Below are 15,701 nucleotides of genomic sequence, written 5' to 3'. Positions count from 1 at the left end.
CTGAAGAGTGAGGAGAAAAGAGATTCTGAATCTAGGATAATTCCATCATTTAATAGCTGGGTAGAAAAGGGTGAACCAGCAAGAGAGATTATGGAGGAACAGAGAAATAGGAAGAAAATAGGCAAAGGTTGTGTTGCAAAGCCAAGACTTTGTACTAAGTGCTACCGAGAGGTTAAGTAAGATGAGGACCAAAAATATCAGTTAGATTTCCTGACAGTGAAGGCCAAGGACTTCAGCAAATGAGAGCTGTTTCAGAGAAGAGATGATAGGGCAGGATGCTGACAGGCTGTAGAAATCTGTGATGGGGAAGAGGTTGAGAGAAGGCTTTTTTTTTTTTTTTTTTAACTGGGAGACCCTTGAGCTATTCTTGAGCCATTTATAAGGAATGCTTGATCCTGTAAGGTTCTGGAAAAGGCCTGAGTGGCTGAGAGCCCTGAGCACCACAGGAGGAGTTGGCTCCCAATGGGTAGATCTGCAGGCAAGGGCTTCTAAAGTTTGAAAGCAGTTCATTCTCTTTGTATTTCAAAATATTTCCTTTTATCTTATTTACAGTATAAATTTATTTAGTAAATGTTATAACATATCAAAGGCAAACTAACCGAAAGTTCTGTCATAATTATAATAAATACAGAATTAGTGAAGGTTAAATTCTATGCTTTCACTGTTTCCAGAAATAGATTTTTTTTCTAAAGTTTGGATTACCTGGAATTCTTTGTTGGTTAATACAAAATCTCTAATAATGGCACCAGAGGTGGGTGGAGCCACAGAATCTCCAGTTATTAAAGAAGTAAAAGGGACCTATTTAAATTTCTCAAGATTCTAAATTTTTATTGTACTGGTTAGCTGTCACCAAGGAATATTTTTAGATAAAAACACTTTTCTAAATCAAAATGTATGTGTTTTTATTGTTGCTCATGAATACCAAAAGCAACCTATTCCTGTAATTGGCTTACTTTTATTTTAACATTTGCACATATTTTTGTAATGGACAAATACATTACTGTTTTAAATTATAGTGAAGGTAATGCCACATAATGGTAGTTTTTATTGCCTGTTTCCACCTACAATAAAATACAGTTATGATACCCTAAGGAACAAAGATTCATTAATTAATTCTGTAAGTATTTATTGAGCACCTATTATGTGCCTAGTGCTGCTATACATGCTGGGAATATAACAGACAAAAATCCTTGTCCTTATGAACCTTCTATTCAGTTGTTTTGCAATACCAAAAACACAGCTCTGACATGAGTAAATTACCTTCATGTATCCTACTTCATTCAAGAAGAGAAAATGTGAACATTTTGTAGACTATAAATGATTCCTCCAGAGTCAGGTGCAGGACTGATTTCTTAGGGTCCTTGACTCTTGGTAATTCACATTGGCTCTAGTCTCAAGTTTGAGGTTACGCCCTCACCATTTATTATTTATTCCATTGTTTTGCCCAATACAGGATGTTCAGTATTCATCACAACCAGCTGCAACTCCTGTCCTCAAAGGAGTTTAAAATTCAGCATTTGGGGCCAGTTCTGTGGTTGAACATGCTGTCAGAAAAATTATTATCCTTCTTTTTTTTAAAGTCTGAAGCTCTTCTGCCATGAATTTGATGGTTTTGTAGAAACAAGTTTTTAATCTTAAGTAGAAATAGGAAAAACAAGTATTATCTGTTTTTGTCAAATTCAAGGGGAAAATTTTTATTTCAATATAATCAATAACAATAAACCTCAACCCTTTGGCCAAAAGTAGTAAAATTACAAGCTAAAAAGATGTACTAATGTAACTGAGAATCAGTTGTCCTGTCAGTGAGAAAGGGATTTCCCTGTAGATTGGCTTTGGGGTTAGGACATTCTGCTCCTCTCTGGAGGAGAGTCGACTTTGGTTCAGAATGAATAGTTGAGTAGTTGTGACAGAAACTATTGTCCCCAAATCCTAAAATATTTGCTGTCTGGCCCTTCAAAAAAAATTGCTGACCTCTGATCTAAAGTGTAGTGGAATTACATTCTTCGTGAGTCCCAGAGTAGCTTGCAAATCAAGGTGAGCTGACTAATAATGTGTGCTTTAATGATCCTTCAGTGTATCAAATTTGAATTAATAAAACAAAATCAGCATTTAAACATTAAGAATGTAGGGCTTTCACCTTGTTTTATAAATGAAATACTGATGAGCTAAAGGGTTTTTCATCAGGGGTACATTTATTGTAGTTTTTCCCATAATTTCAATTTTTTAAGAAATAAAAGATAATTGTTACTACTCAGTTTGTATGCTTCTCTTATGCTCTTGTTGTTAAGTAGTTTGAATTAACCTTTTCTCCCTCAACACAACATGATTATTTTAATAATCTTGATGTGAGAATTTGAAACCCCAGTCGTCCTTGCTGATCTTCTAGGTGGACACCTGCTAGTCTTGGTGGACCAACATGCTGCCCATGAGCGCATCCGATTGGAGCAGCTTATCATTGGTAAGAATCTGCTGAGGACTAGAAAATACTAAGACTCTCCAGTAGAATATACTTGAAAGAATTTTTCTACCTGTGACTATTGTGAAAAAAGATGAATTGTATACTTAAAAAATTAAGCTGAAGTCTGCTGGTATGGCTTCTTTTATAACTGAAAGAATGTTCAAAGTGAATGTAGTTCACTTTACTAATTCAAACTTGTGGGTCTTACATGGTCAAAGGCATATTTGCCACCTGTTTATCATTAACCCTGAGATTTGGCTACTTTGCTATGACACAAAGATCTGCACCTCCATATGCCCATATGATCATGGTAGACCTTCTTCACCATTCATCAGGCAGGGAACCCCAGCAGCTCAGAAGGACCAATATATTGTTTTTGTTTTAAAATTTAATTTGGTTTTGAGTAGGTGATATAATCAAATAGGTTTAAGTCTGAAAGCTACAAAAGGGAATATAATAAAGTCTCCTTTCTACCCTTGTCCTTCATCCATACTAGTTTCTCTCCCTAGAGGCAGCCTGTATCACTAATTTGGTATGTAGTCTTCCGAAGTCAATATGTGCTTTTTAATCTCTGCTGCTACCTTTTTTCTCATCATGAGGCAGTGTGTTCCCCAAGATGTAAAATACCAGGAAAATCTTTACTCCTATAGTCAAGTAATAAAAAACAAAGCAAAACAAAACAAAACAAAGCAAAACAAAACAAAAACCTGAATGTTAAAGAGTTAGGTGAGGACCTAGGGAAGTATTTCATGGACGAGAATGACAATGATGTTACTTCCATGTTCACTTTTCCTTATAAAATGAAGATACAGTAAAAACAGTGTTAGAAAAAATTAATTAATTAATAGGCCCTGGACCATTGGAGAATATTACTAAGTCTCTTTAGAGACTTGGAAATCCTTCTAAAGGAATGGGGAAGTCTTCTTGAACCTTTGGGTTGTGTAGTAAACCTCTTTTATTTCCCCAGTAATCCACATTAGTCAACCTCTGTTATTAAAACATTTGTTGACTATCTACAGGAAAATTGCATTATTCATTTGAATGTCAGATTTAAGTCTTACATTTCTTATTTTAGCAGATACTGCTAAAATGAATAAACAAACTGGATATTTACTAGTTTGACTTTAATAATGGAAATTCAAAGCCTAAAACTGAATATTGAATGCACTGCTAAGCACTATAATAATTCCAGGCCTGTGCCTTCCTTCTTACCTGAATCTAGAAGACGTTACTTCCTATTCTTAACCCATTCATCTTTCTCCCAATAGATTCCTATGAGAAGCAACAGCCACAAGGCTCTGGTCGAAAAAAGTTACTGTCTTCCACTATAAGTCCTCCACTAGAGGTAACAGTGACAGAGGAACAAAGGAGACTCTTATGGTTAGTACCACCATGAGGATGTGATGTTGACGATGCACATCCTCACAGTACTTCTGTGAGGTACAAGCATAACTGCTGTTCCTTTTTTCAGATGAGGCACTGAGACCAAAAGAGGTTACATGACTTGTTCAAGGTCATAACAACTATTAAGCGGTGGAGCAGACACTCAAATGCAGGTTGTCTGAATCCAGATGCTGTTCTTTCCACTGTATCACAGCTGTTGAGTATAGGATAGAGTTTCCCTGATAATTTTTTCCAGCAGTTGGCTTAGAATACTAACATTTCTTGGAACGGTCAGTATTTATGCTGTACTGTTTCTGAAAGCAAAGTTACTACAGTAATTGCTTCCATTCTGCTCTGCCTTAGTGCACTGTAGGGTCTTAGTTTTCATTACCATAATCATACTGGGAAGAAAGTAAAACACTGGGCCACAAGGACGGAGCAAATCAAGATAGGACATTTTCCCACTTTGGGGCGGCACAAATAATTGGAAATGAAATAGAGAATTGTCTCTAAATTTGTTTAAGGTTTGGGACTATGCGACTGCCAATAAATCTTTTTCCCTGGGGCATAATTTATATTAGAGGCAGATCCATTTATTTACATCCCATTAATCAGGACTTCTCATTTCCTCAGGCTGTTAATTACTGCTCTGCTTTAATGCTGATTCAAAATATTCTCAGCACTTTTATTTGTGCCAAACTTCTTTAAGTGCCAGCAAGAAGTTAGCAATTCCTCGGTGAAAAGTAAAAATTTAGGAACAGGAAATAGAAATAAATTGATTCTCTCAATGGAAAAGAGAAAAAAAAAAGAAGAAGAAAGTTACTGTAATTCAAAAAGGAAATTTGATAGTAAAATCCTAAGTAAACAATCGTAAGTGTGGGAAAACAGTACAACTTTTAAAGCTTTGTGCAGCTTTTGAGAAATTATCACGTATTTGGAACCAGTACTGAAATGTGAACAAAGTAATTCTTTTACATTTGAGGTTATTTATTTAGGTGTTACCGCAAAAACCTGGAAGATCTGGGCCTTGAAATCATATTTCCAGATGCTAGTGATTCTCTGGTCCTTGTAGGAAAAGTACCACTCTGTTTTGTAGAAAGAGAAGCCAATGAACTTCGAAGAGGAAGATCTACTGTGACCAAGAGCATTGTGGAGGTAAGACATGGCTGCAGATGCTAAGCAAACTGCTGAGTGCTAGTAAGCGCCCGTGTTGTTTAGAAATTCTCTATATTCATATCTTATTCAACATGCATTTATGAGATACCTGCTGTGTGCCAAGTGCTGGCGAGTCAAAGATGAATTAATTAGCTCAAGGTGAGGAAGAAGGATGTTTAATAATTATAATACAGTGAAATTTGGCCAGCAGAGGTATGTTCAAACGCGCTTTAGAAATACAGAATGTTTACTGTGCCCAGGAGGGTGGAGGTCGAGGAAACTGTCACAGAAAAGCGTTTTTTGCTTGTTTTTAGGAAAAGTCTTGTAGAACAGTAGGAGCCTGCCAAGTACAGAGAGGGGAGAAGGGTATTTTAGACAGAATAACAGATGTCAGAGCCTTGAAGCCGATCCTGTGTTTAAGGAACTGCCAATATATATGGCTCAAATTAAAATATACAAAGGGTGGTGGTGGGCCTAGATGAGGCTAGATAGGTTGTCAAGGCCAACCTATAAAGGGATTTAGTATATTCAGCTAAGCAGTTTGCATTTCATCCCGTAGGCAGCCAATGAAGAAGAGTAAAATACATTTTAGCATTACATTTTAAATATTAGAAAACAGGAAAGGAGGAAAGAAAAGGCAACAAAGACAAAATAAATTGTGTTTGCTTTTTTTTAATTTTTAAAAAAATTACTCTCCACATCTATTAGAGTGTTCTTTATTTCTCTTTTTTTTTCCCTCTACTGGTTTAGAATTTGAATTTTAGCTTGCATACTTAACACAGTTTAAAGGTAATTCATTTCTTTATTCTCTTCCTAAACTGTGCACAAACCTTACCACCCTTTATCCTCTATCACTCTTCTCCCATCTTTCATCTGTTGCCTATTTTAATTCCACCTTGTTTTTAATCCTCCTGGTAGTCATTAATTTTATAGTCAGCGTTTATTTAGATCAACCAAAATGTTTTCCAGTCTTTGTTTGCTGTTGCTTTTTGCATCCTTATTCTTTATGTTCGGTGTTCTCTTTTTTATTGAAGTAAATCTCTTAAAAGTTCTTACATTAAGAGTCAATGAATAATAAACTGTCTCTGAAAATATCTTTATTTTGCCTTCACATTTGCATGATTGCCTAGCTAAAAATAGAAATCTATATTCTTATTTATGCCTCAAGCATTTCAAAAATATTCCATTACTTTTGACATTCTATTTTTGCTATTGAAGTCCATTGTCAACCTAATTATCATTACTTTGTAGGTAACCTGATTTTCTCTCAGGTTGCTTTCAAGATTTTCACTTTGTCTTTGGTATTTTGCAGTTTTCCTGTGATGTATCTTTGTATTTATTTTGATTTCCTTCTTGCGATTCATCTTATTTCTTCAATTTGGAAAATATACAGTTATTATCACTGCAAACATTGCTTCTCCCCCCACCCCCATCTCTTAGAAATCCTGTCAGATCTCTACTGGACCTTATCTTTCTATTCTCCATGTCTTTTAACTTCTTTTTCATATTTCCCATGGTTTTATCTCTCTGTGATACATTCTAGAAAACTCATTCAACTTACAGTAAATTAAATTTTCCTCTTCTTCTACTATTTAATTAGATGTTTAACTTGTCCACTGGGTTTTTTATTTCAATAACTGTATTTTTCCCCAGAATTTTAATTTGGTTCTTTCTCAAACCTATCTGTTCTTTTTTTATGGTATCCTATTTTATTCGTTGTGGTTTCTTAACTCCTTTGTTTCTAGTTCTTTCTGTTTGGAGCACAAGCAAATCCACATCAACTTGGCCTACCATTTTTATCCAAAAATCTGAGTTACTTTAGTAATATCTAACAACAAAAAGTAGAAGATAGATTTAGTGGATAAATTGTGGGATAGATGGATGTGGGAAAGATTTGAGGTAGGGAGAGTGGTTGAGAGGCTATTGCACTGGTGCAAACAAGGGAGGATGAGGATTTGACTAAGACAGTAGCAATGGGATTAGAGAGGAGGGGCATATTTGAAACATAATTTGGAAGACAGAATCAACAGGATCTGGTGAGTAATAGAATATAAAAGAGATAAAAGAGAAAAGATAAGTAATGATCTGAGGGTTCTTTCTTGGATGACTGGAGGGATGGTGGTGCCATTGACATAAAAAGGAAATAGAGGAGGAAGACTACAGCTGGCTGGGGAGTGAGGTTGTGAGTCTAAGTTTAGACACGCTGAATGTGCCATCAAATGGAGATGTGCAATGGATAGACAGAATTCCAGATCTAGCACTTGGGAAAGAAGTCTGGGCTGTAGTATCTATTTGGAGGTTAACAGTATCCAGTTGACCTTTGAACAGCATGGGTTTAAACTGTGCAGGTCCACTTATATGTGAGTTTTTAAAAATTAATACATACTACAGTACTCAGGATTCATGTTTGGTTGAATTCCAAGATGTAGAACCAAGGATACAGAAGGCTGACTGTAAGGTTGTACCAGGATTTTCTATTGCGCAGGGCGTTGGTGCCCTAACTCCTGCATTGTTCAAGGGTCACCTGTATATATTTTGATAATATCAGAAGCTGGAGAAGGGTCTAAAAGAAGTGAGATTGTCCAGGGGGAATATAAAGAAAAAAAAAGAGCAAAGGGTGGAGCCTGTGGAACACCAGCATTCAGGGTGTATATGTTTCAGCATAGGTCTGGAAAGCTACTGCTGTAAAGGATGACTGAAAATATTTGGTCAGAGAGGGAGGGGAAAACTGGGAAAAAGTAATATTGCCAAAGCCAAGGGAAGTTTTAAGCAAGAAGGGAATGGTCAACAATGGCTAGAGAGTAAAAGCCTGAAAAGCTGGATTTGGCTGTCATGGGGACGTTGCCTGCCTTGGAATCCATTCGGGGTTGAGGGATGGGGAAGAGGAGACAGAGTGCAGTGGGTCAGGAGAGAAGGGAGAAAGGGGAGCTAGGTAGGCCGCTCTTTCAAGAACTCTAGATGAGCCGATAGCTAAAGGTTAGGGGTCTCGGGAAGTATGGGGCAGGATACAGGTGGAGGAGAGATTTTTGTTTGTTTTCATATGGGAGAGACTTGAGCATGTTTGTAAGCCAAGCATGAGAAGACATTTGAGAGGAGAGGCAGCTAACGTGCCAGCTTTGGGATCACCTTGACTGTACCCTTCCCAGAATTGCCCTTTGATCAGACCACCTCTGCTTGGCTTTCAGCAGCACTCTTCTCCCAGCAGAGCTTATTTTCGCCAAGGCTCCTCCTCCAAATTGTCTTAAATCCAAAAGATAGGATCTGTTAGAATCTCTTATTGTAATTTAATCCTTTAGTATTTAACCAGAAAATTATCATGAAAACTTTCCTAAAGCGACTTCAAAGACTACTAGTAAGAAGTTTACCTCAAATTGAAACAAAGCTTAGGGTTTCAGAAAAATCTTGATTATGTTAAGTCAGGCTGATCAGGAGAGATTTTGTTGATTCTGAAAGAAGCTGGAACAGTTCTGGCATCTTGGAGAGGAGGTAGCTACTTGGATCCTAGCAGCTGAAAGGATCCAAATAGCGACCTAATACATCTTTCTATCAAGGTCTATCCTCTAGCCTAATGATTGAGCCTTTTGAAGATTATTTAAATTACCTAGCATTAATTGAACCACCAAATTATGAAATGAATAGAGAATAAGATCCTTCTCCCCTTCTCCAGGCTTACAAGTCCAGATGCATAAATACAAGAGAGAATAGCAAAGAAGTCAGGTTTGATCTGTATCCACAATGAACTTTGTTAGTGGGTCAGGTATTATGAGACATCTTTCTGTTTAGGTTTGTTTGGAAAAATATGTAACTTTTAAAAAATATATAGTGTCTACCACCTAGCTCTTGGTAACTGTGCTCATCTATAAGTATGGTGGACTAGTGTGTAAATGAGGAAGGGGAGGGAATTTTCTTCTGAGTCTGGTTTAAAAAGAAATGTACTATGTTGTAATCCTGGAAGCTAATTTATACATAGCCTTTCTAGGAGTAAAGAAATCCTGTGCTTTCTTACAAATAAATTATTAAATGTGCCATATCTCAAAACAGTTTTCAACCTCCAGAGGTTAAACAAATTGGTAGCATGACATAGTGTCTGCTTTAAATTTCTTAAAAGTCCTTTTGTAAATATTAACATCTGCAGGGATATAACTATTGAAAAGGTGACCCTCAGGACAGAGATATGCAAAGGAGGAGAAACTTTTCAACAGAATGCCTCAGAACATAAGATTTTTTGACCTGAAGGGAATTGCCATACGCGCGCGCGCCGCGCGCGCACACACACACACACACACGCGCCTGTGAATTGTCACACAGACACAAAAAAGCCTGCGGGAACTAAGTGACTGTTTATGTTTATGATATTTAAGCAAGTGTTGAACTGAGTGCAGTCATGTTGATGACTGCTGTATATTTATTCTGTTTATGTGCTGTATTACACGTGTTCCGGCCAAGATTATAAATACAAACAGACAGCCTCTTACTGAGAAGCCTCCCTGAAATTTAGTTGAGTCATTACGGCTACCAGTTACATAACCTCATGAGTTGGTGTGCTATCTCTGGAGGAAGCTTCAGTAGCTAAATATATTCTCTGTTCAGTAAGAGTTTTTTCAGTTGTCTTGCTATTTCATATTCAGAATGCCTTACAACAAATAAATTATTTACACCGAAGTGCTATATTGCTGGAACCCTCTTCTTCAAGAGACATATTTTAAAGAAGAAAATTGGGATGTTTTGTAAACTATCAAAGGGCAGTTATAACATAACAGTAGAGTAACAGCTGTTCTCCTTTTCTCTTTGTAGGAATTTATTCGAGAACAAGTGGAGGTAGGCTTTTCTCTTATTTTGGGGTTTCATACAGAGGCACCACACACACAAGGCTCCATTGTCCCATTTGCTTTTCCATTAATAAAGAATGTGTTTTTGCATTAGCTACTCCAGACCACAGGAGGCATCCAAAGGACTTTGCCACTAACTGTCCAGAAGGTGTTGGCCTCCCAAGCCTGCCATGGTAAGACTCTCAGCACACCAGCTCCTGAGTGCCTCTGCTTGCGAAGCACTGGCAGGTACCCAGTTATGAAAGGAGTGGAAGGCACATTTACCACCCACCTCTTAGAGGGTACAATTTAGATCAAGAAACTAAGTACACTAAAAATGAACACTAAAAAATTGCTTTTACAAAGCAAAATAGCAACATGTATATTTGACCATAATGCAGACTGACTTATTTGAGTGGGAGTAGCTCCTAGAGGAGATGCATTTGAGTCAAGTTTTGAATGAGCTGAGGGACATGGATTCATGGGATGGAAGGGAAAGTTTACTACAGGGAGAGGAAATATCCTGTGCAGAGATCCAGAGGCAGAAACAAATTAGTTATATGAGGAGCAGCAGAAAATATCAAGAATGAGGCTGGTAAGAAAGCATAGAAGGCTGCAAGGTCACAACAAAACTTTTAGATTTCATACAGAAGGCAAGAATCATTGGGGGGTAATACGATAAAATATAGAAAAGGGTATTGGAGGAACTTTAGGGATCATGACAGCTACTGAATCCCCTGCAACAATCATATGACCATGGTGGGGTCTCCACTCCAGACCCTTCCTCCATTTGATCTCCCCATAATCTCTCTCTTCACTTGCTGTCTTTTCTGGCTTTGTAACCTCTGTCCCTCATTCATTTGTTTCCTACAAATATGTAAATTCCTTCACCCCTTTATCCTATCTTTATTCCTCATGTCTGCTCTATCACCAGATCTCATCACCTCTACCTTCATAATGCATCTTAAATGTCTGTGATGTGACCTGTTTCCACTGCCACCTCCCTAGTTCTTGCCACCGTTGAGTCCTCATACTTTGTCTTCCTACATCTATCTTGGCTCCCCTTCAAGCCATTCTTCCCTCAGCACCCAGAGGAATCTTTTTTTTTTAATTGAAGTATAGTCAGTTACAATGTGTCGATTTCTGGTGTACAGCACAATGTCCCAGTCATGCATATACCTACATGTATTTTTTTCATATTCTTTTTCATTAAAGGTTATTACAAGATATTGAATATAGTACCCCATGCTATACAGAAGAGATTTTTAAATCTATTTTTATATATAATGGCTAACATTTGCAAATCTCAGACTCCCAAATTTATCCCTTCCCACCCTCTTTCCCCTGGTAACCGTAAGATTGTTCACTGTGTCTGCAAGTCTGTTTCTATTTTGTAGATGATTTCATTAGTGTCCAGAGGAATCTTTTTGAAATATTCCTCTGAGCACATCATTCTCCTAGCAAAAACATGTCCGTGACTACCTACTGCTCTTAGGATAAACATTTTATTCTTTACCGTGTCCTCCAGGGGTCTGCATGGTCTGGCCCCAGCCTGCCTCTCCAGTCTCTTCTCACATCACCCTCCACCTTGCCCTTCACAATCCACCTGCTTCCTGGTCTTAGTCTTGTGTGCTGAATTCTCTATTTGCCCTTTTCCTCTTTCTGAAACGCCTCTCTGCTCATTCTTCAACTAGCCATGTGTTTCTTAACCTAAGAACTCAGATTAAATATCATTTTCTTTCCTAATTAAAAAAAAAAATATATATATATATATAATCTTGCCAGGAAAGCCTTTCTCCTAAACTGGGTTTGGTCTTCCTGTTATATATTATTTGACATTCTATATTTTATAGTACTTATATTTATAATTTAAATTCTTGTGTAATTATTTGCTTACTGTTTGTCTCACCTGTTAGACTGTAAGCTCCATGACGGTAGAGATCATCCATCTCATTCACTGCCTGGCATAGTTCCAGCACAGAGTACATACTTAATAAATATATGTCGATTGTGTGAATTAATGTATGCATAAAGGCAGGTTCTGACAATATGGGACTTACGAGTAGGAAGATTATGATAGAAATAGAAAAGAGAAGCAAATAAAATGGACATTGTTGGGGGAGGGTATAGCTCAGTGATAGAGTACATGCTTAGCATGCACAAGGTCCTGGGATCAATCCCAGTACCTCCATTTGAAAAGAAAAATTAAAAATAAATAAACCTAATTGCCTCCCCCCCCCCCAATAAAAGGACATTGTAGGGAAACAGTCAGAAATCTTGGTGATAGATTGGCCCTGGATGAAAGGTGACTTCGATTTCACTGTAAGAAGTAGGCAAAAGTATTACTCTTGCCTCTTTGAAAAAAACTCTGAAGGCAAAATCCTAACAAGTTAAGGAACGCCTGCTACAGGGATTAGGAAGACAACGACTCCATAAGGAAAAGCTGAGAGACAGGTCAGTCCTGAAGCCTTAGTTTCATCTGTGGATGTAAGTGCCAGTTTCAAGCAGTATTAAACATGAAAGAAGCCTAAGAACCATCTTGCTCTTCCCAGATATTCGGCTCTGACCCAGGGTCAGCACTGGTTTCCTGCCATACCACACCATACCTGTTGTTCCTGTCTTTCATTTAGGGGCCATTAAGTTTAATGATGTCCTGAGCCTAGAGGAGAGCTGTCGCCTCATTGAAGCTCTGTCCTGCTGCCAGCTGCCGTTCCAGTGTGCTCATGGCAGGCCCTCCATGCTGCCATTAGCTGACGTTGACCACTTGGAGCAGGAAATCCAGGTACAGTAATGACTCACAGGAGACTAGCTCCTGTTATCCAAATGTAATCTGTCTTAATCCTTTCTCAAATATAAGAGTTTTGAAAAATAAGCACTGGAGGCTTTATATAAAGTCTCACCATTTCATCTTCTAGCTCAAATTCAAAATGGAGTTTAGGCTGAACTGTTAGATTATACACATGATGACTGTATTTTTTAAGCTTCACACATGTACAGATTGACGTATCCTGAACATCTGCTGCCTACTGGCTTTAGGTTTGATGAGACGCAGAAGTTCTCTCTGGGGCTACAGAAAGTCGGTAGAAACACAGCCGATGACCTGCTGGCAACTGTAGCCTAAACAGCCAGTTGCTTGACAGTACTTGGTGGAAATGGTAGCCATCTCCAAGCATCTCTAGAGTAATGATTTGAGGATCATCGGGCAGGGAACCAAGTTTAGGAGATTTTCACATTATTCTTTGGCCCTGATTACTCAGCAGTCCAGGAACAATGATGTGGATAATGCAATAAAGGCACCGAGTGGTTTAAATTAAAGAACATGTTCTATCCTTGTTATAATCTTAAATGAAATAGAACATGAGAGCATAATAGGAATGTCTATGTTGCCGCTTTCCAAAATCTTTTCTTTTGCCTAACTCTCCTGCCAAGGGCTATAAAGTCTTTTCTTGCATGGCGTTTTCAGGTACTAATGTTTTCTGACTCAGCTAGTAGATTTTGCTCCATTAGGAACTTTTTTGGGGGAGGGTATAGCTCAGGTGTAGAGTGCTAGCCTAGCATGCACGAGGTCCTGGGTTCAATTCCTACTACCTACATTAAATAAATAAATAAATAAACCAGTTATCTCCCCCTCTAAAAAAATTGGATTAAATTAAAAGAAAAAAAGAACTTTTTGTTTCATATGACAATGAAAAAAGTTTTGTCCCCATTCCTGAAGAGATGGGCCTCTAGACTTAAGAGTTTTCAGTCCCATTTATCCTAAAGGAAATCTGTAATCTTTTCTGAGTCCAGAAATTAGAAATCAAAACTGATTTGAATAGCCATTATTAGGAAATACTTATATTCTACTTGGCTTTTCATACTGCTAAAAGGAGTTATTCTCATTCTTCCCATAGGTTAAACCCAATCTTGCTAAACTTCGCAGAATGGCCCAAGCGTGGCAGCTCTTTAGAAAAAAAGAAGGATGTGATACAAAGCAAAGCCTACAGACATCCATGCCTCCTTGTGAGCCCTCGTGAGAACAGAATTATTGTCTCTAAGGAACCAAAAGGATGCTGCCTGTAGGCCTCTAAGTGGAGAGGTGAACAGCAGGCACCGGCAGTCTTGACTGAATGGTTCCAGTGCACCTGCTTAGCATATCCGTCTTCCTTGAGCAGATTGACTTCCTCCAGTCAGGTACCCAGATGGAATTCAAGCTTAAAGACAGTTCATTCACTGGCACCCGTGCACACAAGAAGTTGCCCTATAATACCTATTTTTGTAACTTATTTAAGGATAAAATTTAATGATTAATTGTCTGATTGATTGGTTGGTTGGTTTGTGGGATTTTGGGGGGATGGGATGGGAATTTTTTTGGTTTTGTTTTGCAGTTTTTTTCCAGCCTCATAATTTGCACTGATGTGATTTACCTGATGCTGAACTCCCAGAGACCAAGTCTGCCTTCTTAGACACCCCCACATCCGTGATCGGTCGGCCCCTCCCGTCCCTCCAGCCTCCTTCACCTCACTTTGCTGCTGCTTTACATTCTGCATCTCAGACACTGAGTTTCTGTGCACTCTTTAAAAATGTTCCCTGCATCTTCCACCTGGCCTGCAGTTAGATTATTTTAGGGATAACAACTAATGATAAAGAGAAGCAATGACAGGGATGGGATAGAGAAAATTTAGTCCTTTTCCTGTTTTTTTGTGTTTTATTGCCGCCTTAAAAACTCTTGAGGATGCCTCCGTAGCAATGGATTTGGAGGAAGGTTGTGGGAGGAGGGAAGCCAGCAAAGCAAGCATTACCTCAGGCACTCGGGTAGTCTAGTCGGGGTCACTAATAAAATTAGATTTGGATTAAAAAAAAAAAACTCTTCACACAGGCACAAGTGTACAAGAGGCAGCGGCTGGAGCTGGTGTCCCAGGTGGGCGTGGGCCCTGCAGCTCCAAAACCTCCACCTGCCTGCGCGGGAGCTGTCAGCTCTATACTGCTCTGTCACAAGCTTGTTGATCATGTGAAAATTCTAGAAAAGGGCCCCTTGACAAGACATCTAAAAACGCTGGAACTGGATTGGTGGTGGCTCCAGCATGTGGATGTAATGAAATTACAGATTCAAGTGGATGAAAGGGGAAGACCGTGGATACCACGGTTTAAAAGATTTGGCTGTGGTTCTGCAATGGCCTCCAGGTGGTTAGCCATTGAATAGGTTAAAGGGAAAATGGTAGTGGAAGCCTTGACCATCAAAACCCATACAGTAAAATGACTATACTTCAATAAACAAACAAACAAACGAACAAAACTGGATATAGCCAAGGAACTCTGCTTTCCTCCTGTGACTGCACTGTTCCCTGCTGGCTAAAGGTGCAGTCAAGGCTGCCCTGGCTGATTACACATGGAAACAAGAACCCAAGAAAGCAGAAGTGAAGAAGAAAGGAGCCCTTGGCCAAGCCTCAGTCCGGTAGGTCATATCAGCTGTTTGCTCCCCCTCCCCCCATGGTAAAAGAACTAGAGATACGCACCACATTTGTTGTTCACCTTGTGGCTCTAATGCAAGCACAATACAGTTTAATTGTTCTGAATCCTGTGGTTTCTTTCAGCCCACTTTTATCACCTTAAGCCAGTTCATGTATATTTTAAATTGTGTGTATGACCTCAAAACTGAAATCAGTAATGAAATCTCAAGTTTTTGGTAGTCCATGAAATGCACAAATATCTAATTTCACCTGAATTTGTTTTGGGGAAGATTACCAATAGAGTGTATGATTATTTGATAGAAACAATTATTGTACATAAAACATATTTGCATATGTATAATAAATAAAAGAATGTAAGGAAAAAAATAAAACCCCCTCTTTCAGAGACTGATATTGTTCATATCCCAAACCAGTAATATGGTGAAAGTACTATGAGCTTGTTTTATA

The 15,701-nt window shown here is 38.4% G+C and overlaps 1 protein-coding gene across 11 annotated transcripts in view; it reads left to right on the top strand.

The window, feature by feature from the left end:
• Positions 1-15,701, top strand: part of MLH3 (mutL homolog 3) — a 29,067-nt gene extending 13,366 nt beyond the window's left edge. For 4 of the 11 annotated variants that reach the window (XM_032482386.1, XM_032482388.1, XM_032482391.1 and 1 more), the window contains 7 exons: positions 2,366-2,458; positions 3,727-3,838; positions 4,837-4,996; positions 9,791-9,814; positions 9,920-9,998; positions 12,435-12,586; positions 13,698-14,099. In XM_032482386.1, the coding sequence (XP_032338277.1) occupies positions 2,366-2,458; positions 3,727-3,838; positions 4,837-4,996; positions 9,791-9,814; positions 9,920-9,998; positions 12,435-12,586; positions 13,698-13,820 (743 nt within the window). In that variant the 3' untranslated portion in view covers positions 13,821-14,099. Of the gene's footprint in view, positions 1-2,365; positions 2,459-3,726; positions 3,839-4,823; positions 4,997-9,790; positions 9,815-9,919; positions 9,999-12,434; positions 12,587-13,697; positions 14,100-14,662 lie in introns of those variants that run through there. The other 7 variants (XR_004320839.1, XM_006184471.3, XR_004320841.1 and 4 more) reach the window with 7 other exon arrangements.

The sequence above is a fragment of the Camelus ferus genome, chromosome 6 (genome assembly GCF_009834535.1).
Source record: "Camelus ferus isolate YT-003-E chromosome 6, BCGSAC_Cfer_1.0, whole genome shotgun sequence".
NCBI classification, from domain to species: domain Eukaryota; kingdom Metazoa; phylum Chordata; class Mammalia; order Artiodactyla; family Camelidae; genus Camelus; species Camelus ferus.
Note: the sequence above shows the minus strand (reverse complement) of the source record. Positions and strands in the feature narration are given on the sequence as shown.